This window comes from Leuciscus leuciscus (genome assembly GCF_965113295.1).
Source record: "Leuciscus leuciscus genome assembly, chromosome: 15".
NCBI classification, from domain to species: Eukaryota; Metazoa; Chordata; class Actinopteri; order Cypriniformes; family Leuciscidae; genus Leuciscus; species Leuciscus leuciscus.
In genome coordinates this window covers 40789128-40815059 of record NC_138739.1, presented here as the reverse complement: position 1 = coordinate 40815059, position 25932 = coordinate 40789128, and the positions used below count along the sequence as shown (strand labels likewise).

At 38.7% G+C, this 25932-nt stretch overlaps 1 protein-coding gene across 6 annotated transcripts in view; it reads right to left on the bottom strand.

Moving 5' to 3' along the window:
- Positions 1 to 12398: 12398 nt before the first annotated feature.
- The window catches only part of atp11b (ATPase phospholipid transporting 11B), a 58924-nt gene continuing 45390 nt past the window's right edge, over positions 12399 to 25932 (bottom strand). For 2 of the 6 annotated variants that reach the window (XM_082138089.1, XM_082138087.1), the window contains one exon: positions 12399 to 18294. In XM_082138089.1, coding sequence (XP_081994215.1) covers positions 18192 to 18294 — 103 coding nt within the window. In that variant the 3' untranslated portion in view covers positions 12399 to 18191. Of the gene's footprint in view, positions 18295 to 24668; positions 24797 to 25932 lie in introns of all 6 variants that reach the window. The other 4 variants (XM_082138086.1, XM_082138085.1, XM_082138088.1 and 1 more) reach the window with 4 other exon arrangements.

Genomic DNA, 25932 nt, shown 5'->3' with positions numbered 1-25932 from the left:
TCTAGTCTGTGCCCGTCTGTTACCATAGTAACCTATTGTGTCCACCTGTCCATTGTTAATTTACTCATTTAGTCCTGTGTATATATACCCTGTTCGGTATCTCTTATCGGTTCTTGCTGACACTGTGTGGTTTTCAGTTCTTCTGCCTGTTTGTATGATCTTCTGAGTATTTTGGTTTGTTATTAAAAGACTAATTCTTGGAATTTGACATTCTCCTTGAGTTTGATTGAACCACATGGAGTGGGTACTGGTGCTGCGTTACTCACAGGGTGCTTCTCATTTCTTATTTGTGCATCCTCACTTCCTTCCCACGCGTCTCAGCTCCAACCCCTGTAGGATGTGAGGGAAGGTGGCAGGGAAAGAAAATGAGGATGGAGGAATCAAAGGAAAGATTATTTGTGTATTGGAATATTCTTGATCACTCGAGCATCACTTCATTGCGACGTCAGCTGCGCTCAAAGGATCTGCCCTTATGTTGTTAAAGTTTGGTTATTTAAGAAATTAATAAATAATAATAATAAAGTAAGATGCCCTGTTGATATATGTGAGATATATGGTTTATTTAAACTGCAAAGTAAAGCATAAATTAAAATGGTTGTGACAGATGTGAAAGGGGAGGCGAATTCATATGTGCGTCAGGTTTCTCTTCAAGAAAGACTTCCGCATAGGATACACTACACCTGTCAAGTCAAGTCAAGTTTATTTGTATAGCGCTTTTCACAATACAGATTGTATCAAAGCAGCTTCACAGTATTAAATTAAAATAATACAACAAAGTTTGTTTCAAGAGGAATTTATTGATTGATAAAATTAAATTAAATATCCCCAACGAGCAAGCCAAAGGCAACAGTGGCAAGGAACCGAAAAACTTCATCAAGTGACCTAATGGTGTCCTAAAACTCCATCAGGTGACCTAATGGAGAAAAAAAAACCTTGGGAGAACCCAGGCTCAGTCGGGGGCCAGTTCTCCTCTGGCATTTATGAGCTAGAGGCCGGATTGTAGTTTGAACTGTAGGATTATATGAATGCCTGGCTGAAGAGATGCGACTTTAATCTAGTTTTAAACTGGGAGAGCGAGTCTGAGCAACGAACAGTATCAGGAAGACTATTCCAGAGTTTTGGAGCCAAATGTGAGAATGCTCTCCCTCCTTTGGTGGTTCTGGATATCCTAGGTATGACCAAAAGCCTTGAATTTAGTGATCTTAAAGAGCGCGATGGATTATAGGGTGATAGAAGATCCGTTAAATAGACTGGAGCTAAGTCGTTTAGGGCTTTATAGGTCAGTAGCAATACCTTGTAATTAATATGGAACTTTATAGGTAACCAATGCAGTGATGATAAAATCGGTGTTATATGATCATATTTTCTTGATCTAGTAAGAACTCTAGCGGCGGCATTTTGGACTAACTGTAGCTTGTTTATTGAGGATGCAGGACAACCAGCTAGTAAAGCATTACAGTAATCCAGTCTCGAGGTCATGAATGCATGAACTAACTTTTCTGCATCAGAAACTGATAGCATATTACGTAGCTTAGCAATGTTTCTAAGGTGGAAAAAGACTGTTTTTGTAACATATGAAATATGATTTTCAAAAGACAGGTTGCAATCGAGTATAACACCCAGGTCTTTTACTGTAGAGGATAAAGTAACAGGACATCCTATGATGTTAAAGTTGTATTGTGCGAGGTTTTGTGGGCGGTTTTTTGAACCGATAAGTATTACCTCTGTCTTGTCTGGATTTAATAAAAGAAAATTACGGGTCATCCAATCTTTTATATCTTTAACACACTCTGTCAATTTGGAAAATTTAGCATTTTCATCCGGCCGTGATGAAATATATATTTGAGTGTCATCAGCATAACAATGGAAACTAATTCCATGTTTCCTTATAATATTTCCAAGTGGCATCATATATATTGAAAATAACAGAGGGCCTAATACAGATCCCTGTGCATCCTTGCTCATCGCTACTCCTCGTTCCTCACTCCTCGTTCCTCACCCTCACTCCTCGTTCCTCACCTCCTCATTCCTCACTCCTCGTTCCTCACTCTTCGATCCTCGCCTCCTCGTTCCTCACTCCTCGTTCCTCATCCTCACTCCTCGTTTCTCACTCCTCGTTCCTCGCCTCCTCGTTCCTCACTCCTCGGTCTTCGCCTCCTCATTCCTCACTCCTCGTTCCTCGCCTCCTCGTTCCTCATCCTCGTTCCTCGCCTCCTCGTTCCTCATCCTCACTCCTCGTTCCTCGCCTCCTCGTTTCTCGCCTCCTCGTTCCTCACTCCTCGTTTCTCGCCTCCTCATCCTCACTCCTCGTTCCTCGCCTCCTCGTTCCTCACTCCTCCTTTCTCGCCTCCTCGTTCCTCACTCCTCGTTCCTCATCCTCGTTCCTCACTCCTCATTCCTCACTCCTCGTTCCTCGCCTCCTCGTTCCTCATCCTCGTTCCTCGCCTCCTCGTTCCTCACTCCTCGTTCCTCGCCTCCTCGTTCCTCACTCCTCGTTCCTCATACTCACTCCTCGTTCCTCACTCCTCACTCCTCGTTCTTCATCCTCACTCCTCGTTCCTCACTCCTCGTTCCTCACCTCCTCGTTCCTCACTCCTCCTTCCTCGCCTCCTCCTTCCTCACTCCTCGTTCCTCGCCTCCTCGTTCCTCACTCCTCGCCTCCTCGTTCCTCACTCCTCGTTCCTCGCCTCCTCGTTCCTCACTCCTCGTTCCTCACTCCTCGTTCCTCGCCTCCTCGTTCCTCACTCCTCGTTCCTCATACTCACTCCTCGTTCCTCACTCCTCACTCCTCGTTCTTCATCCTCACTCCTCGTTCCTCACTCCTCGTTCCTCACCTCCTCGTTCCTCACTCCTCACTCCTCGCCTCCTCGTTCCTCACTCCTCGTTCCTCGCATCCTCGTTCCTCACTCCTCGCCTCCTCGTTCCTCACTCCTCGTTCCTCGCCTCCTCGTTCCTCACTCCTCCTTTCTCGCCTCCTCGTTCCTCACTCCTCGTTCCTCGCCTCCTCGTTCCTCATCCTCGTTCCTCACTCCTCGTTTCTCGCCTCCTCGTTCCTCACTCCTCGTTCCTCATCCTGGTTCCTCGCGTCCTCGTTCCTCACTCCTTGCCTCCTCGTTCCTCATCCTCGTTCCTCGCCTCCTGGTTCCTCATCCTCGTCGTGCAATTAGAGAACTGAGATGTCCTTCAAGATGACTGAGCTCATTTAAGCTTGATCGGTTACCGGGTCACAGGCTGGAGGATCTCCTTCCTGGAGGAGCGAGGAAACAATGAATATTTCAGTGCAGAATAGGAAAACGAGCCACGAAGACAGCACACATTTTTTGTAGACCTCACCTGAGCAATACATTTCAACAATGAGATCCCATTGATGCTACGTAAGCTATTTGAGGCCCATGGCTTGCAAATGGCATGGTAATAATTCTTGTAAATCTTAAAAAAAACATAAACAGCTGAGAGTCACTTCAGGTAAAACAGGTGTGTACTGTTTCACATGACCTAGATAAGATTGAATTCTCTACACTGCCACATACCCAATTACAGAAGAGTATGGACACTTATGCAGTTACGTTTAAAAAAAATAATTTTTTTATTTGTAATGTGTCACTGTGTTTTTCAGTGGCATTGCATAGGTCATATTTTTTTACATATGATGGCATTTTGACCAGCTGGGAACTCATGAAGAGCTTATAAAATGTGTAAAGGAGTCAAAACAGCGTCAGGAATCCCTCACACACAGAAATGAAGATCTGCTGTGAGGAGATGCTGTTCAGAACCTGTACTGAACTGTGATGATGGGCAACATCGAGACTATGATGAGAAAAAACGATATGCGTGAACATTCTGCCCTTTTTAGGGCCGCTTCTTGTGACATCACGTCCTGTTTTTGGTTTGTTTAGATGTCTTTGGTTCGAGTTGCGTTCATATTTAAGTCGAACCGCACCAGAGTTCATTTGTAAGCAGAGAGAGACTCATCTTTTCAGCGTCTCGCTCCGCTTGTTGGTGCTCCAGGGTTCAGATCAGTGTTCACACTTATTCAGATGAACCGCACTAACAGAGCAATCGCACCGGGGTTCGTTTTAATCCAACATGCCAAGTGTGAACACACTCTATCAGACAGAGAACTATCCACTAACAGTCTGTGTTTGTTGGAGAATGAAGCATGACTGCCCCCTACTGATCATGTCTTGCTTGTGCCGCAGAATGAAGAGTGAAACTGAAATCATAGGATTATTTTCCCTTTCAAACATCATTTCCAAATCCAGAAACACTTATGCAAACAGTGTGAGGGTCAAAGCCCTGGAAGAGATGAGGAGAGACGGATTGGTCAGTGTGACAGACAGACAGGCCAGAGAAATTCACTTTCCCATATTTTTCCATGGACTGTCTATATCCCTTACAGGTTTGTTTACATGCAAAAAACCCCGGAAAAATTTAAATCAGGAAAATAAATATGGTTTCTATCCTGACTAGTGTTGCATACAGCTGCTGTGATGCCATCAGAGGAAGCCAAAACTCCTCACAGCACAACATGCTCAAGGAAACAAGGACACCATCATTAACAGACACAGCAAAACCAAAAAATTAAATAAAAAAATCTAACTTTGTTGAGGATGAGGAAACATGAGGAGGATCTAGACTTACCTGAAGTAAGAAAATGAGGAGAAAAAAATCTGATCTGTTCAAACTATTTCTTGCAGTCAAAGATCCACATGTCGTACTAGAAAGAGAAAACAACATAAAGAGTGTGTAAGATTTTACTTTAAAATTCACCTGCAGAGCAGGAGAACATATAGCTCTGCATCTCTAGACAGACAAAAAACAACCTCTGCCAAACCTTTTCTGTAGCTGCTGTATAATATTATTATATAATATATATATTAATATATAACTTTATCAATAAAGAAAGGAGGAAAAAAGGGAAATCCTTACTAGTTCAGACTCCAGATCCTTTGGGCTCGCCGTTATTATCTTCTACATGACATAAAACTGACCTTTTTTTTTAGGCCAAACAACATTATAAAGTTGTATCCTTTAATTATGAAATAATGTAATACAGTCACTCTTAACCAATCATTAGTATTAAACACAAATACAACATCTTCAAAGTGTTTCCATAAGGATAGAAAATTACACATGAACATATTACAGAAATATACATGAATGTACATAATTCAAGTGTGCTTGTGTGTGTGTGATGGTGTTGAATTAATTATCCACTCTTAGCGTCAATTAACGTCTTCGAACAAAAGACTCTTTAACACTCATGAAATCCATGTTATAGTGTAATAATATTATTATTAATAATTACTTTAATCAGAACTGGGATGCAAATCTATGGAGATAGAATTGTTTCTTTATTACATGTGAGAAAATAAATGATCTGAGAGAAAAAAAAAAGTGATCACACTGATAGCAAAAAAATATATATATTTTAGAGTTTTTTTCAAAGTATTTTGAGAGATAGTTTTTTTCTCAGAAAAAATTTCAAAAAATTTCAAATTTATATTTTTTTATGTTCTATGAGAAAATACTTTCTCTCAAAACTTTTTTCAGTCTCAAATATTATTCTTTTTTTGCTATTGTTATGAAAACTTTTTCTCTCAAATATTATTTTTTCTCTCATGAAATGCTTTTTTGCTATCAGTGTGATAACTTTCTCTAACTTTTTTTTTTTTTCTCTCAGATCATTTATTTTCTCGCATGTAATAAAGACACAATTCTAGCTCCATACAAATCCCTTATCAAGAAAAGTCTTCTCATATATTGTTACTCTTTTTAAATACTAGTTAGGATAGTCTTTACCCGCAGCACAGATGAGTTTCTCTCTGTTGAACACAGACTTTGAACACTGACTTTCATAGTAGGAAAAACAATACAGTGGAAGTCAATGGGGTCCAACAACTGTCTGATTACTGACATTCTTCAGAGTATATTCTTTTGTGTTCAGCAGAGGAGAGAAACTCATACAGGTTTGAGGGTGAGTAAATGAGGACAGAATATTTGGGTGAACTTTAAGGAAAGTGTTCAATCTGCACTTAAAACATGATTGAAATATATGTAAACAATTTGATTTATACAGCAAAACTTCGGCACCATCAGCATGTCTGAAATGCTTGTGAGTGTCCCTGTACTCCTGACAGCGATCGGCCTCCTGCTTCCCAGATTACAGCAGTGATGTCACCCAGATCCGGCTTGACCCCGGGTCACATGTGGCCCAGAAGCGGCTAAACGCAACTTGTTTTCGCAGTGAAACACAAATTCAACTATTTACAAAGATTAAGGCTTTATTAAAAATGAACAACTACACTTTAATATGAGCATGCATTAACAATTAACACATATGGACATTTATTAACAACATTTTTAAAAATGACAACATAAAAATTTTTTTTTATTTTTTTTTATATTTACAGTATATTATTTAAAGAAAAAACTATTTATTCTTTCTCTCAAACACAAACTCTCTTTCACCTCTTACACTATTAAAAAAAAAATGTCCTTTTGCAAAAGTCTTCTCTTGAGTCCCCCGCTCTCGATCTGGAGCCACTTCTTCCTTATGACAGAAGGTCTGGGCTTTCATTGACCAATGGCTGCCCAGAGCCCAAGAGCAACCAATCACAGCTCGTTATTTTCAGCGTCATGTTTAGTGTGAAAATGTAGTTGATGTCCCTGCTATGATAGTGTTATCAAATTATAACAAAAAGTCAAAATTATGTCATAAAGACTTGTGTGCAAATTGTCTTAGTATGTACTTTTTTTTGGTCATAATTTAGAATTTTTATGTGATACTTAAGTCAAAATTATGCCTCATGTCATAAGCATAACTTAGTATGTCAGTTTTGACTTGTCATATTTATGTCTAAATTATAACGTCATAATGACTTAGAGTGTCATGATTAAGATTTGCAGTTACACTACAAGTACATTTGTTAATATTATTTTTAAAAAAAGATTTGATTGTGATAAACACATGATAAATACAACACTTACTATATATGTTTTTTTTCCTTTTTTATTTCTTTCAGTGTTTGGGAATATCAATAATAATTCTCTCTAATGTATGTATGTATGTATATACATTTTAATTATTACATTTATTTGAACAATTATAATCGATGTTTTTAGCTTATTGTCCACCCTGTTAATTTTGACTACTTTCCCTTTAAATTAAATTTGGACAAATACATTTAGTTTTAAAGACCATGCAGGTCATTATTAGATAAATCTTCTATGTTGGCTTGTTTTTGCTCATTGGCTGATTGTGAGTCAGAATGTTATATCTGAAGCGCTAACAGAGAGGACACTGAGAGAGAACATAGTGATTGTCAAAGTAATGTTTAAAGTAGTACATTTAAAGTTTGCTGCCAATGTTTTAAAAGTAAAACTGTAACTGGTTGTATGTGAGCGACAGGAAATAATCCATACATCCATTCTTTATACCGTGTCTAAAATGGACCAGAGAAATAGTGTTACCAGATTTACCAAAGCATGACTTTGTTTCGTAAGTGGCTGAAATGGTCTTCCATGTTTGAGCTTCTTCAAGGTCTCAGCCTCTGGATGAGATCCCAGCTCTGCACAATCCTGACTCACTCAACTTCCTAAGCCGATTCCTGGGATGATTTTTAATATTCCCAACACTTGTTGACTGTGAACTGTCTGCCCCAGATCACCAGTAAATAAAAAATATTTTTTAAATGCATACATACATGCACAACTGAAATTTGTCTATAAAATGAATTTAGTCTTCAGATGAGAAGGTGTTTAAGATGATGAGAAACAGATGGAGTCAGCCTGCATGAGACGGTTGTGTCATTGATGATGTTGGTTCAGTGTGTGTGTGACGCTTGTTTGAGATGTTAACCTGAGCTTCCTCTTGCAGACATGTACTCACCGCTTGCCTCCAGTAACGGGACATGACTCAGTGTCCTGACCTGACACTGGGACACGGGAACACTGGCATACGGGAACACTGGAACATTGGGACACGAGAACACTGGAACATTGGGACACGAGAACACTGGGATACTAGAACACGAGAACACAGGGACACTGGGATACTGGAACATTAGAACATTGGAACACGAGAACACTGGAACATTGGGACAGGAGAACACTGGGATACTGGAACACGGGAACACAGGGACACTGGGATACTGGAACATTAGAACATTGGAACACGGGAACACTGGGACACTGTGATATGGGAACACTGGGACACAGGGATACGGGAACACTGGAAAACGGGAACACAGCGACACTGGGATACAGGAACACAGGGACACTGTGATATGGGAACACTGGGACACAGGAACACTGGGATACGGGAACACTGGGATACGGGAACACTGGAACACTGGGATACGGGAACACAGGGATACGGGAACACTGGGATACAGGAACACAGGGATACGGGAACACAGGGACACTGGGAAACGGGAAAACAGGGACTTTGGGATACGGGAACACTGGAACACTGGGATACGGGAACACAGGGACACTGGGATACAGGAACACTGGGATACGGGAACACTGGAACACTTGGACACGGGAAACAGGGACACTGGGATATGGGAACACTGGGAAACGGGAACACAGGGACACTGGGATACAGGAACACAGGGACACGGGAACACTTGGACACGGGGACACGGGAACACTTGGACACAGGAATAAAGGGACACTGGAACATAGAGACACAGGACACTCGCTTCATCCACAGGACCACCGGATGGCAGGAAAATAAACCATCCAGAAAAGCTTCCAGGAATAAATCAGGTGTCAGTATATTTGTGTTAAAAAGCTTCATTGCTTCTTTTTGCAATACTTAATGCTTTAGTTATATATTCACTTATAGAAACCACCCTTACAAAGTTAAAAGTAATTTTTTTTTATATATACTGTATATATATATATATATATATATATATATATATATATATATATATATATATATATATATATTGCGTTTTATTTTTTCATTCCACTGCTGTGTTTGCCATTTTTTAACACAAAAACACATGCTGGGAATCACCCATGACATTTACATAATTCAGTCATCCCTCCCCTCGACAACACCTTAAATAAAATAAAACCCTCTTTAAATTGCTTTTACATTTTATTCAAATGAAAGGTTGTGTTTAGGTCAGGGGTCAAGCTTGTGCCAATTAATCATGATTAATGCACTGAAGTCGTTGGTATCCTGTAAAAATTGCTTCAATCAGTTTTTTTAAATACAAGTTTCAGAGGGTAAATGTACATTGCATGCATGATCAGTGCGGTTATTAATACACACTTCACACAATCATTCTTCAACATGTCAACACTTAAAGATCATTCTCTTGAAATAGAAACAGTTCGCCTGCATTATATATGAGCACTAATGAGATTCCACTGATCATCCTGAAGGATTTCAGCAGAACAATCCTGAAATAGACTTTCAATGGCAAGGCCTGGAGTGAGGATGGGTGAATCTCACAATGAAATGTCATCATTTGTGGCATTAGTTGTTACATTCAATCGATGGGACGTCAGTATGGAGGTAAATTATGTTTTTGGACGGCAATATAAACGTAAAGCAGGTTTGCCTGAGAGATTTCAGTGTCTCAGTTCAAGGATCATCATGAGCGTCTCTGGATCGTGTTTTAGTTGTTGAAGTGTGACGTGACTCACCTGTGGTGCTCTGGGAATCCTGTCCCGACCCAAACTCATTCTGAAACTCGGAGTAACTACCTTTGTCATTTGACTCTCTTCTTTGCGCTTCATAAATCCTCTCCCGAGGCCTTATGGGATAGTAAAGTGTCCATCGTGAACACGCTTCAGAATCTCTCCTGAAGGATTAAGACTATTCAGATGGTTGGGAAAATATCAGATTTTTTCAACTCTGGACAGCAAAAAAAACAAAACACATGAAATCTGATTATTTTCTTCACATTTGGAGATGGAGCGGTTTTGAAATGCGATTCCAACAGGATTTGTACAGATCTCAGTCTGGATGCTCAAATCGGATTTCAAATGGTCTTTTGCGTCTCGCGAAATTCCGGAAGAATTTAAACAACATTCAAGTACAATGTCAAAAGATGTCCGCCGTGACTACAGCCCAGACATCACAATACACAGCAGTCTACGCTTTCCTTGTGCACTGTGTGAGAGAGATGATGCATTGGTTTTGAAAGCCTCCTCATCACATACGTGGGTACGCCTACGTCATCACCAAAGCAACACACGCAGACAGTTCAGATATGTCTGGACACACAAATCTGATTTGATCATTTGCGATCAATAGTGCAGACAGTCAGAGAGAATTGGAGGAACAAATAATACTAATCTGATTTGCCTGGCATCTGAACAGGCACTCTCCTGTTTTTCCAATATGTATTTTGACATAATACTCTTTTAGGTTCTACTCATTCTCCAACTATATAGGGATGCATTTGATTTCAGACAACCATGGTTCCTGTTGTATGCAAGATCTGGATTTTAGGTCATTGAAAAAAACATACTATTTCTTTTTGGTTTTCAAATGATGCTTCACCATATACTGAATTCTGACTTATAATATCCAATGTGATACATAAGGCAGTTGGCAATATGCAGCCCTCATATACATTTTATGCAATTTTATGACACAGTAGTGTGTCGCTATATGTGACCCTGGACCACAAAATCAGTCACATGAGCCTGATTTATACATCATATGAAAACGGAATAAATAAGCCTAAATGAATTATGATAGGACAATATTTGGACGAGATACAACTATTTGAACATCTGGAATCTGAGGGGGCAAAAAAATCGAAACATTGAGAAAATCTCCTTTAAAGTTGTTCATTTGTGTTGGCGATTGTGCAGCATTCACTCACAAACATACATGTTTTATATATTTATGGTAGGAAATTAACAAAATATCTTCATGAAACATGATCTTTACTTAATATCCTCATGATTTTTGGCATAAAAGTAAAATCGATCATTTTGACCCGTATAATGTATTGTTGGCTATTGCCACAGATATACCCGTGCGACTCGAGACTGGTGACGTGATCCAGGGTCACATATTGTCATACTGTCTCCGCAAAGTAATATCATATTAAGAACGTTAAGATGGTTTAAACCACCAAATTGATCAGAAATTAGATTGAAGATTTTAAGAAAGCACTACAAATTAGTTCCGTCTTTTGAGATTTCAGATTCAACTTTCTTATAGTTTTGCAGTTGGGAAGGCGAGAAAATGTTTCTTTTTCAGAATGGTCTCTCTGAGTATGTGCCGTAACTTTTGTACCATGATGTCATCATTTGGTAGATAAAGATGGGTTTGTTGGGCCCATTTTCCTGGATGTCCACCGTCTGAAGCGCTTGGCTGATTTTCCGGGTTCACCACAGCATGACTGTGGACTGGCGAGACATCTCTCCCATTAAACACATTTGCAAGTATTTGCATTTCAACAAAACCAAACCACTGATGTAAATGGAGAAAACGATGATCGCTTTATGCTGTTTGAAGGGTAGTTTCAAACAGAGCGCTACTGAAAACACTGGGATTAGCACAGGGACGTCTCTCGAGTCTCGTTCCCCATTGACACGGTTAATAGAGTTCACAATTACACTGAAAAAAATGGTGTAGGATTTACTTCGAAACAATTTGCACTCATAATTACAAAGATACGGCAAGAAACACATTGAAGAAATTAAGTAGGAAGACTGAAATAGTATTTTCTTGTAAAACTCACAAAAAAAAACCCTGTTGAACGAACTTGATTAAACTACTTTTCCACGAAAATTAATTACATTTTTCCAACAAAATCTAATTTGTTTGAAATGATTTGTTGTAATCTTGTTGTATGAACTTAAATTCATTAAGATAAAGTTTTGTCAGGTTGACTACATTTAATTTTTGCCCTGCCTATTAATACTGCATATTAAACACTAACATTAATTAACAACATCTTTCCATTTACATAAAATAACACTTTAATCCCTAAATTTACTCTCCTAATGCAGTCCCTTGCAAAGCATGCTGGGAACTACAGATCCACTGCCCAGTTAGTTGTCATCAAAAAAATGATTCATGTAGTTCACACAAATTAAGTCAACTTCAGTTTTAAATATTAGGTTGACTAAACACAATTAAATTAAGTTGTGACAAAATATTAAACAATTGTGTTACTTTTGCTTATTTTAATTAATTAAATTTAACGAGGCAAAACCTTTTTTTTTGGAGTGATAATCTGTTTTGATTACATGTTTAGTGTAGTCTGGCCAATTAAGTGCTCTGAATTTCTTCTTCATCATCTTATAAAATAAAAATCACTTTTCGCAAATCCGATTGATCGTAAGATATCTTCTGCATCGTGAACTTGTGCAAAAACTGAAATGTGGATTAATAACAATGAAACACTAGATTTTTATAAATGTATTTATTCCGTAAATAGAACTTTCATAACATCAGCAATAAACATATTCACTGTGAGGAGAGTACAATTAGAAGAACATATGTTTACACAAAATAAAGATGAAAACGCAACATGGATGATTGACATCACAGCTAGATCAGGTATTTCCAGTCTAGATCGAGTCTTATTGCTAATGTCTCTGAGTAACAAGTGGCATTTACTTGCGTTGCTATATAAAACACATTATATAGCAAAACAACTTAGCCGTTTGATTTTAACGCAAGAATTGAAACAGTTATGATCAACATTTGACATGAGAAATGATATACAAATAAAATCTAGAGAGAAGAAGTAGTACCAAAATAGAGTAATCCACAATTCATAATGTAACCGTTCTCCATCATAAAACCTGATTCTCCAGCTGCCGCCCGGGTCACGGCACCAGATTTCTGGCCTTCGCAGCAAAAATAAAGAGAAACCCCAAGACTAGACTCCGCAAAACGGGAGCGTTTATGTCGAGTTCACTTTTAGGCCTCTGTTACAGGGATATTGAGACAGACTGACCAAAGTGTAGCATGCAGTCGGATATCATAAACTTCAATATAGTTGATCTAAGCAAGTTTAAAACGGTTGTCTCAATGCTCCGGCCTTACATTAACCCAGACTACGCCCTCTTACGTGACTAAATACACACACGCATACACACAAAACAAGAAAATGATCAAATAAGCTTTTGACAAGTGGTTAGCAACACAAGCAGAAAAACAATGAACACGGCAACAATGATAAATTAAACTGATGGCAATAGTTAGAAATGAACATTTAGCATGTGCGAGACAAGAGGAAAGGAGAAATGATATGCAGGCACATGACCGACGGAGGTGAAGGTGCCCGAGTTCAAGGACGATATATGCGAGGTTTCCATCGAGAACTCCGCAAACATTCATGCATCGTGATATCATCTGTACAGATTACGTACAGGTAGGCATCTTAGGGTGGGAGGCTACGGGTTTGTGAGCAACTGCGCTCACGTTTTAATACCTTGAAAATCAGGCAATTAAAAGAGGGAACTATGGCTTCAAACAGACCCCTTCGTTTTCCTCAGGAAAGATGGCGGCCCTTTTCGTACAGGTTTCGTGGTTTTACGAGCAGAGACGTTCAAGTCAGACACATCCTTTGGTTTTTTTCCCACGTATATCCCTTGTTGCTGATCACATATGACGTGACGCTCTGATTAACAGAGCTCTTAAAGTGAGACATCAGTGAAAGTCTGGCTGGTGATTGGACAAGGGCTCAATGGGGGGGGGGGGGGGGGGGGGGTGTTAGGCATCTTCAGGCTCCAGACTGCATTAACAATGAGAGACCTCCATGGGCGAGAGCGTCAGGATGCTCCGGTCATTGGAGAAGAAGGTCTCCGTGTCGCTCCAAGATCTGGAAGTATTAAGGAAATGGCGAACAGTGAGGGGGACAGTGTGGACAGTCTGGTGTGGATAATCTATAGCTTTCTATCATAGATTACAATGTTTTAAAGTCTTATTTCATTTAGAACTTAAGTACGTTACACTATTGTAAGGTGACGTAGTTACATTGTATTAGTAATATTAATTAACTACATGTACTTACTATAGAGTTACGGTTAGGGTTACTTGTAATTACGCTTAATTTACTATTATAATATTTGATTACTATAGTAAGTACATGTAGTAACATGTAACTACGCCACCTTAAAATAAGAGTTACCCTTAAGTATATATTACAATGCAAATGATTCAATTGTATAATGAATATATATCTACATTATATCGACCACCTTTTTATCTAAATATCGAGATCTGCATCAATCACTACAAAAAAACAACAAAAAAAAAAAAAAAGTTTTAAATGAATATTAATATAGGGATATATTTCACTTAATATATATATATATAGTACAGTACAGGCCAAAAGTTTGGACACTTTACTATTTTTATTGTTTTTGAAAGAAGTTTCTTCTGCTCATCAAGCCTGCATTTATTTGATCAAAAATAAAGAAAAAAATGTAATATTGTGATATATTATTACAATTTAAAATAATTGGTTTTCAATTTATTCTACTTTAAATTATCATTTATTTCTGTGATGCAAAGCTGAATTTTCAGGATCATTCCTCCAGTCTATCACATGATCCTTTAGAAATCATTCTAATATTCTGATTCATTATCAAAGTTGGAAACAGTTCTGCTGCTTAATATTTTTTCATAACCTGTGATACTTTTTAGGATACTTTGACGAATAAAAAGTAAAAAAATAAAAGAAGCAAATGTTTTAAAACAGAAATCTTTTGTAACAACAATATACACTACTGGTCAGTCATTTGGGGTCAGTAATTTTTTTCTTTCTTTTTTTGAATTAAATCAATACTTTTATTCAGCAAGGATGTGTTAAATTGATAATAAAGAAGATTTATATTATTAGAAAATATTATTTTATTTTGAATAAATGCAGTTCTTTTTAACCTTTTATTCATCAAATATATATTAACTGTGTCCAACACTCATAATAAATCAGAATATTAGAATGATTTCTAAAGGATTATGTGATAGACTGGAGTAATGATCCTGAAAATTCAGCTTTGCATCACAGAAATAAATTATCATTTAAAGTATAATCAATTGAAAACCAATTATTTTAAATTGTAATAATATATCACAATATTACTTCTTTTTCCCTGTATTTTTTATCAAATAAATGCAGGCTTGATGAGCAGAAGAAACTTATTTCAAAAACATTAAAAATAGTAATGTGTCCAAACTTTTGGCCTGTACTGTATACATTTAAAATCCTTAAAGAGTTCAATCAAAAATGAAAATTCTGTCATCCTTTACTCCCATGTCGTTCATCTTCGTAACACAAATGAAAATATCTTTAATAAAACCTGAGATTTCTTTCGGTCTATTACACCAACAACTTCAAAAAGTAGACATCGTAAAAGTAACACTGATCCATACATATATATATATAAAACACACACAATATGGTCAACGGAAGCAAGTTCGAGTTTCTGCAAGAACCAATGAGGTTTGTTCTCGGGCATCGATCGAGTTCAGTCGAGCGCCAATGTTTTGGGTGAACAGACTTTCAATGGAGGGACAGAAATCTCTCCAGTTAAAATAAAAAGATCTTCATTTGTGTTCTGAACGACATGAGGGCGAGCAATTAATGACAGAATTTCATTTTTTGGGTGAACTAACCCTTTAACGGTCCTTAATGTTTGGTATGACTTGATTTAACTTATTATTTAACTGATTTATCTCACTTTAAAATAACAAAAATCCATCCTGTTAGGCTAAAATGACCAAATTTCTTGTATTACGTCTAAGATATAATTTCAAACGATGGTTTAAAATGCATTTCAATCTGACAATCTCTGAGGAATGGCTAACTTCAGCTCTGCACTTGCATCCATGATTAAGTTTACGGTCTTGCCATTGTGTGAATGAGTTATTGGGTTACAAGAGTATTATTTCTAAGTCTCTATTTAACCAGTTAACTCTTAGTGCACGAAGATCAGCAAGAAACCAACAAGAGTCACAGCCAATGGAGAAATGGATGAGGAAACGTTAGTGCAACATGGGTTAATGGGCATGGGTTAATGGGCATGGGTTAATGGACATGGGTTAATGGACAATAAACAAATATAAAAACACAACATCCTTCCACAACCTTGACATTCACATAGATTACATTCCCTTGAAAGTATATTAACCTTTTCCTAGGCATGTCGGGTGTGGTACCTATACATAAAACTAAGATAATTTACAGTATATAAGTAGAAACCAATTCATAACATAAATCTAGTACTTGTAGAAAAATATGTGTATATATAGGTTTACTATAAAATGTATATAATATCTGTAAATAGAGTGGAATTAAGCAGCCCTTGAGGATCGGAGCCGTTGCAAAGCCATGTTCCTCAAACGCCAGACCTGCTACTCGTGAACACCAGAGGGCATTGTCTTCATCAAAACATCACAGATCCATGCTATATAAGATCAAGAATACACCGATAGCTACAGTAATGCGATTATCTTTGGATCACGTGTAAGAAGGTATAGAAGAGGGCAAATTATATGTACCATCTTCACATGTTTGCAGATGAAGACAACCGTTTTAAGATCTTGAAGAGGTAAAAAGTTACAAAATTAGAGCGTGTTTTCGCATTTATAATCAGTAAATGTATGCATATTCAGGGTACATGTGGCTTACCGGCTTCATACCATAGTAAACAATCTCTTTCATTGTCTGAAGCAGTGGTTCTCAACTGGTTCTGCTGTAGACATACCAAAGTCATACAAAAGTACACTCAAGCAAGTTTGTTTAGGGCATGTTGGCTCCATGCTACCAATTAACGAATGATTTTGTACCAAACTAACGTAGAGTGACTGAATGTAGAGACATAAATCAACACGTGACACGACTGCACAGAGAATTGTGGGAGACGAGATCGGCAAAAGACTCAAACTCAGATTGTCTGAAGCGCGTTTAGTGCTACATGAAGCGCGGCTCACAAAGCCATCAGCTCCAACGATATGGGAAACGTTTGTCCTTCCTTTTAACAAATTTAAAACGGCAACATTAGGCCATTTTTTGGGCCCACCAGTTGAGAACCACTGGAAGAAAAAGCAGCACAGTGATAAATGCAACAACTTATAATAGTTTAGATGCTTCATTTGAGACGGCATAAGACGGAGAGGGGAATAATAGGGTCAACGAACGTCTCGGAAGGACACATACTCTGGCCTTCGTCGATTACTAAACATACTTGAATATGAAACGCTGCCCTCATGCAGTTACACAGACCGATTTGACTTCCGTAAGGCTTTGAGTTAACACATAAAAACAGATGAACAAAAGCAATCCTCTCGAAAGACTACAGTTACCAGTGTCTCACTCAATCGCTCACGATGTGGTCCCTTGTTTCTTAGCAATAAATGAGCCAGTGGCTCCCGTTGGCCAGTCAGAGCAGAGACTCCTAGCACCCTGCGCTTCAATGGCAGTGTTCAAGCCGTTAAACTGGAGCCGGAGTCTTGTGTTTAGCGAGACCGGGTCTCCGTGTCCTCATCTCACCACTGCGGAGTAGCTTCTCAAAGTGCGGATACAGACGGTCAAAAGAGCTGAGGCGTAGGAGTGCATTACAGTCGCATGCCATCATCACAAACCCCTCCGCCGAGAGGGACACACGCAAGGCAAAGACTAAGACGTGGATTAAAACACTTCAACAGGGATGCAACGTCTCAGAACACGAAATGACATGGATCAAGTCACATAGTCCAACATTCGACAAGCATATACTTGCATAAACTGGCGCGATAAACGTTTGCCTTGCTAATAAACGAGACGAGACGACTTCGGCGATTATGGGACTCGTACGGAGGCACGATATTTAAGGTGGATCTTCAGCAGAGAACATTGATCTGCAACACAGAGAAGACACGAACACCAGGAAAGAAGGACGCACCTTGAAAGAAGAAGGTGAAGACGATGAACGACGAAGACACTGAGTTGGCAGATTCGCGTCTCCTTTGTATACGTACGTACCCCGGAGACTTCTAGCTAATCTTTGTAACATTAAAAAAGGCAAATGAAAGCACCCGTCTTAAGCTCTACACTGTAATCATGAGGGAATGCTTTTGAGTGCTCCGAGGCCTCACTGGTCCCGGGCCGCGGGCTCGTCGTGCTCCAGCTTGTAGGAGATGTGTTTACAGCAGAGGCGAGAGAGAGAGAGGTCGCACCTGGAGGCTCGTGCGGGGTCGCACCGGCCCGTCATGCGCTCCACCAGCCGGCCCAGCCGTGAGCAGGCGTTCTGCCCCTCCGAGAAACAGCACATGGAGTCCACGCATCCGATGCCCTGGTACTCCTCAATAAACTGCAAGAGGAAAAACAGAGGTGAGCCAGAACAGCAAAACAGCTTCTAACAAACATTTCTGTATGGATCATTTGCTCATTGATGTTCATAATGGGCAATGATTAGATGTCTTAAAGGGTAACTCTCGCCAAAAGACCTGGGGTCTTTTTGTTAATCTACCCGAGGTGAACTTTCGTGTAAAAGCATAATTAGAATGGAAACGCCACTTTTAAGTTTGACCGTATTTTCGTTTTCGGTCAGATTGCCTTGTGAATGGGATCGCTAGGGGCTCGACTATGATATCATCAAAATCGCTATTTTTAAAACACTAAGAAGGCTCGACACAACATGAAACTTTGCTGGAAGTATCACCAGGGGCTCTACACATGAACTCCAGCATTGACAACATTGTGTGTTCAAAGAGTTTACTAAAAAGAAAGATTTTGAACAACTCACTGTAAATGTTGTTGTTTCTGTCCGCCTATTTTGACAGTCAAAAATAGTCGATCTCCGAATGCACCGTAACAGGGAGGAGAGCAAAGATGGGAAGCTCCTAAAGCTTAGTTCCATATAAATTCACGGTTAATTTGTTGTTTTGTCGTTAGTGAAAATCAATATTGACCTTGTATGCTCATATAAGAAGCAATACTAAAATTCGGAGTCAGTTCATTCGCATTCGAAGATTGACTATTTTTGACTGTCAGAATGGCGGCGGACGGAAACAACAACAGCAACAGTGAGTTGATCAAAGTCTTTCTTTTTAGTAAACTGTGTACACACAATGTTCACAATGCTGGAGTTCATGTGTAGAGCCCCTGGTGAGACTTCTAGCAGTTTCATGTTGTGTAATTATGCTTTTAAACGGAAAGTTCGCCACGTGTAGATTTACAAAAAGACCCTAGGTTGCATTTTGGCGAGAATTACCCTTTAATTTTGTCATATTGGAGACTCTTTACACATCAAAATGTAGAATCTGTCTTACATTTTACAACAGCACTTTCAACAAAAAGGGCACAAATTGGGCTTAAAGGATGATAGTTCATCCAAAAATGAAAATTCTGTCATTACTCACTCACTCTCATGTCATTCATCTTCAGAACACAAATTAAGAAATTTTTATGAAATCCGAGAGCTTGCTGAATCCCACATAGGCAACAACATCATTGCAACTTTCAAGGTCCAGAAAGGTAGTAAAGACATTGTTAAAATAGTCCATGTGACGACAGAGGTTCAACCTTAACGTTATAAAGTGATGAGAAAACTTTTTGTATGCAAAACCCCTCATAACGACTTTATTCAACAATTTCAATTTGCTGACCAATAGGCGGCCAATAGTGAGCCGGCGTTCTGACATAGAACCCAGAAGCGCTGCACTGTTTACACTACGTCAACAGCGTAGAAAATGACAAGGAAGAGAAGAGATTGTAGAATAAAGTCATTATTTGTTTATTTATTTTTGCGCACAAAAAGTATTCCCATTGCTTCACAACATTAAGGTTGAACCACTGTCGTCACATGGAGTATTTTAACGGTCTTTCCTACCTTTCTGGGCCTTGAAAGTTGCAATGACGTCACTGTCTATGGCTAATTCAGAAACATCTTAATTTGTGTTCCGAAGATGAACGAAGGTCTTACAGGTTTGGAACGACATGAGGGCGAGTAATTAATGACAGAATTGTAAATTATTGGGTGAGCGATCCCTTTAAGGTGTTTAAAAAGGGTCTCGCTCTTTATTTTGTAATTGCTTGCGGTGTCTTGTACGCATTAAACAGCTTTGCCCATAGAAATGTGGATTTAAGTACTGAAAAGCCCAAAGTATACTTCAGTTTTGAACACTTAGCACATGCACACTGGAGAACACATCACATTTTAAAGTTGCATAGATAGGCGCTTGACACATGCGCATTAGAACGCTTTATCTTTGTCCAACATCTGTCCTGTTTTTGTCCAGAGAATATGAGCGATTAAAATGTACGTTGAACTCTTTTTAATCTAGAGTAGCGAGTTTCTAGAGTTGATAGATGGAAGTCGTAAGAAGATTGAAGGTTAAAAGAAGGTTGAAAGATTTAAGTCTTAAGGGAATCCTTTGAAAGAAAGATCTATAATAAATATTCTTTTTTATTTTTTAAAAGTACTGTATTTTATTTTATTTTTCTAAACTGTTTTAATTATTCTTATTTCTTTTCATTATTTTAATTTCTTCTATGTAAAGCACTTTGAATTGCCATTGTGTATGAAATGTGCTATATAAATAAACTTGCCTTGCCTTGCCTTGCCTTGCCTTGCCTTTCTTTTAACCACCTCACAAAAGCGCTAGTCAACGTGGACGTCTATTGTTGGTGCTGTTCTAGTAGGTTGTTTTTAATTTATTCTTCCACAGTGATACAAGAAACAGCCTAGTGTTGCCACCTTGTAAACCAACTAATTAAAAAAAAAAAAGGCGCATACGTAAGCTGAGCGTACATAGTATGGGTGGTTTGTAAAATCGAGTTGAGCATGTACAATATGCGCATACTGTAATGACGAAATTTCACACGAAATCTAGCCCCTGTAAAAAGCAAGTGTGGAAAAGTGGAAAAAACACAACCTGAAAAGTGAAGCCAAAATATTTTGATGGCCCCCTGGTGTCTGGCTGCAGTACAGGTCTTAAACTCCGCCCTCTACATGTAATTAATGCGACCCGAGCCAAACTAAAACATCTTAAAACACTTCAAATACATGTTTCCCCTGTTATGGAAAAATTTATAGTTTTACTTTTTTCCTATTCATTTTCTTAAACATTGAGTGGGTTTTCTTTCAATTCAATCATGTGTTTTTTCCCTCCTGGGATGTATGGATGTATGTAGGCCTATGTATGCTCGTGACGGGAACAAAAGAACACACAGTAAAACACGGGAGGGGTCAGAAGGGCCAATGTTTTACAAAAGACAGAGGGGTTATCTGGTTTCGGCCTCGCAGGTGGGAGAACAGTAAAACTCTGGGGCGGGGGGGTCTAGAAAGACCACTGTATTTCTTTTTCCAGTTAGACCTGGTTTACTGGGGGAGCAGGAAATTACAGGAGAAGAGACTATAGGTATAAAAAGACTGTCTGTTTTCTGTGTGACAGGTCTTGTTCCTATCACGAGGTAGCTGTCGTGGTATTTTTTGTGAACAAACCTCTTCAAGAGAATAAAACTTCTTCTCTTTAATACAAATTGACTTTGAATGTTTCTTATGCCTGATGCTGTTTTGTTAGTTATTGTTTTTGCTATAACACCCCCAAAAATGGTTTCTGTCAATTTAGTTAGTTCTCATCACGCTGATGTATGTTCAAGTGGTCGTTTTTTTCTAATAATTTTGGTATTAGTTAATTTTTAACTTGATAACCGCGGCGCCACCTCATCACTACTGCGCAGACTTCAAATGGCTGAATCAGGACAAGAGTTCAACGGCCATTCCCAGGATATTCTCGCTTCATTTTCCTATAGTGGAAAGAAGTGGAGACACATCAACCATCTTTTTTACAGTCTATGCTAAAACTGAAGCAAACTTTGGGTTTAAAGTGATAGCGAGAAGCACAACATACACACCTTACTTACAGATAATGAAATCTGTTGTGGATTAGTTTCATTATTTTTATTTATAACTACATGAAGCCACATTTTGATTTGTAGTTTGTAGTGATAAACTTAAATGAACCTTTCAGTAAATATTAGTTTGATCAGTTTTCACACAATAACTTTATTTGAGAAAAATTACAGTTGGAGTTGATAAATATTTTTTCCCTACAATGAATTAAATGTCAGTTCAATAGATGTTGTCAGAGAACTGGTCACTAAGGTCTTTATGTGGTGTGTAATGTAATATTCGGCATTTGTGCCATTATTGCTTTAAATGAACAAAGTAATGATGCACCAATTTGTACACTATTTGAAGAAAGTGTTAAAATAAGATACATGTTTAAATAATAACACCTGAACCGAGCCTCGAATACGGGACATCCCAATAATGGGAGGCATAGCTTGAAACACTGAGCTCAAACCATAAATGCAGTGCATGGTTTTACATATACACGAGAGATCTGAAATGAGACAATGAATAACCTTAAAAAAAAATAGAAGTGATAAATGATGCCGTCTCCTCAGAAACACAGACATCCTTGGCCTCTGCCTGGACAGAAATTACAGTTCCACTTAACTCCTTTATTCAATACTCAATTACTGAAGACGTACTTGTTAAATTACAGCCTGAGCAATCCAACAAGAATTAATTCAAATCAGATGCACTCAAAAACCACTCAAAGAGGAAAAAGAGTGTGTGCAGCCAGGACTGAGGAGGTCAATTCTCCGATCTCGCTCAGTTAACCTGACTCGGCATTATGCAAACCACCAATATTAACATTAAATCCCTCTTGACCCTCTTCAGCATGCCTTGCAGAATTAGCAGTCCTGAGACAAACGTGTTTGTTGACTAATGCATAAAACGAGGAGTTTGGGTACATGCACACTTCGTTCTAGAGGAAAGGTTGTGTTAATGACTGCCCTACTAGCTCACAAATAACATGAGCTATAAATGACAGACAAGTAATCTCCAACACTATAATAGCCATGTTTCCTTGATTCAGGTTTCTTGTCAACCTGAGCTTGCTGGGTTAAAGATTTAGCTGTTACGACATGGTAGTTCTGCTAAAAAAAATCCATATAAGCAGGAAGTAGCTGGAAGATTAAACGCAGTGTGATTGTAAATAACGAGTCAGTTATACGTGCAGCTCATATCAAAAGCAGAACCTGTCCAGTAATCGCTGGAGGGTTTGATGATGAATAACCTCCAGATGAAAAATTACACTGCTGTCATTTCATCTCAGCTACAAATAAATGTGCTAGCCATTAAAAAAAATTCACATTTACCCGTTGAATATCTGTAGAGGTAAGAGAGTCATATGATCAACTGTGGCTGAAACTGCAACTTACAGTAGCAAATGCTGGAGTTCTTGCTGTCAACCTGAGCGATACACACCAGAACTGGGAAAACTGCTTTCAAACAGTCAAATCAAATGTGAAACTAGGGTTTGCAGTGACAATGTGTGTGTGTGTGTGTGTGTGTGTGTGTGTGTGTGTGTGTGTGTGTGTACTGAATACAGGAGTCTGAACTGTAAACCAAAAAAATAATTTGTTTTGGTGTCCAAAAAAAAAGTGACACTTAAAATAAAATACACGATAAAATCAATAATGAAAACAAATCAACAATTTGATTATTAAACATTTGTAGTCACTGGACTTTAAATGAGTGAGTGATGCGTTTCTATGGACAAAGCACATCTGGAAGATAGTGGAGGACACCGAATGAGCCGCCGTGGGGGAAAGAGCACGACCCAAGTGTTTCGACAACACTAAACAAAATGTAAAAATTTTTGGGTCAGATTTTCTTCCGATTAATCGTAGAAATAATTGCTGGATTAAACGATTATCGAAATAATCGTCAGACGCAGCCCTACGCCGCATTAACAGCTAGTTTTGCTAAACATCAGAATATGCATTTAATTAAAAGGTCAATTGTCGCTAACACAATTTTTCAGGAGTTAATTACTAAAAAAACTGTAACGACATTAAGCGACAACCATATTTGGCTGCAGTGTAAAGATGAAACTCGAACTCAAATATCGTGCAAAAGTTCATTTATTTCAGTAATTCAACTTCAAAGGTGAAACTAATATATTATATAGACTCATTACATGCAAAGTGAGATATTTCAAGCCTTTATTTGTTATAATTTTGATGATTATGGCTTAACAGCTTATGAAAACCCCAAATTCAAAATCTCAGAAATTTTGAAAATGTTCGTAAGTGATATTTCATTTGTTATAATTTTTATGATTATGGCTTACAGCTTATTAAAAAAATAAGCTGTAAGCCATAATCATCAAAATTATAACAAATAAAGGCTTGAAATCTCTCACTTTGCATGCAATTTTCAATGTATTAGTTTTGAATTACTGAAATGAACTTTTGCACGATATTCAAATTGTTCGAGTTTCACCTGTAATACATGACCGTAGTATGACAAAAACATGCTATTATTATAACAATAAGGAAAGCATTAGTGGATCACACATAGCTGTCATTCATTTTAAAACAGCAGCTCATTCAAATCAATGACTTATAAAGTGATTGCTAACTCAAACCAATGTCACAATGATGGAGTTGAAGGAATGAAGATGATTATGAAGACATGCACACATGAGGCACTTGAGATTAGATTAGTCCATCGAACGGATGGTAATGTAACAGACAAAGGTCTAAGACTCATGCCAGCGCTAAGCCCTCGCTCCTGGTTACATCACGGGGAGAACGAGTGTGCCATGACCCCGCACACACACACACACGCACACACACTCAGACGGGTGGGTGTAGCTCTACCTAGGGGAAGGGTGGGGCTGACCCAGAGGCGGAGGAAAAGCAGCGATCAGTGGCCGATTGTCCTCGCCTCTGCTCCCGATTTCAGCAGAGTCATATTCTGAGCTGACTGAAACCTTATCCGCTTCCATCTGGAAGGACAAAACAACGCGGTAAGTCTCCCGAACGGATGAAAACAGAAGAAAGGTGAACGAGCATGAAACCGCCCCCACGTCCACTGCAAGGGAACACTCCCTCTGAAGTCGAGAAACCTAGTGACCTGCATTTCAAGGGCACTCTCTAAGGCAGCATCATCATCTTTACGGAGAGAGCAAACAGAGAAGTGTTTGAATACGCTGAATGATTTGGGAACAATGATGTCAAGATAAACATCTAAAGCTATTCCCGCAGCCTAGCAAACAAACCAACCCTGAAGAACTGCTTCCCAACACACTATTTTTATGGATTTTTTTTTATCATTTTAAAGTTCAGGTTTGTACAAAAATGGTTCAGTAGACATCAGTTTAGCTTTGTTCCTTAATTATGAATTTCCACCCACATACATCACATTGCCAAACCAAGAGTCTTGCTATTGGTCGGTTTGAAGCAAATTTATGAGTCAAAGTTCACCAAACTTGCACTTAAATACACAAAGTGACATTTATTGTCCATAATGCAATATTCTTCACCGCGCAGATTCCCACTGAACTGACTGATCTCGGTAATGTGGCCACAACCAGTAACAGATCATTTGTGAACAGGACCTTTTCAAATATACCTGTAAATTGGTTTCGGCAATTTACAAGTGAGGGAAGTTGTCCCATTACCAGTAAATCACCGGTACATGCGCTGTGTGAGTGCAGATTACCGGTATTCTGCACGTACGAGGTCAGAGAACAACGCGCTGATGTAATAAGTAATTTTGGCCAATCAGAAGCCTTTGAAAGAGCAACGGCTCTGGGCCACTCATAAAATGATGACGCAGACGACAAATGTCTTCACATTGGAGTGAGACCGAAACTAAAGCGCTTCTCCTCGTCCGGGCGGATGAAGAGATTTGACAACTTTAGAGGTCACTTCCGGTTAATGACATCATCACAAGGTTAACCGGTATGTTGGAGCTGATGTGTGATGGGCTGTTACCGGTAAAAAGCCAGAACGCTGTTGCAGGTTTTTTACATTTTTGAATTTACAGCTAAAGTCGTTCTGGTAATTTTATGGTAATTTACCGGGATTGCTGTGTGAAAGGGGCTATTGTCGTAGCAACATGCTAACCTGACACTCGCCT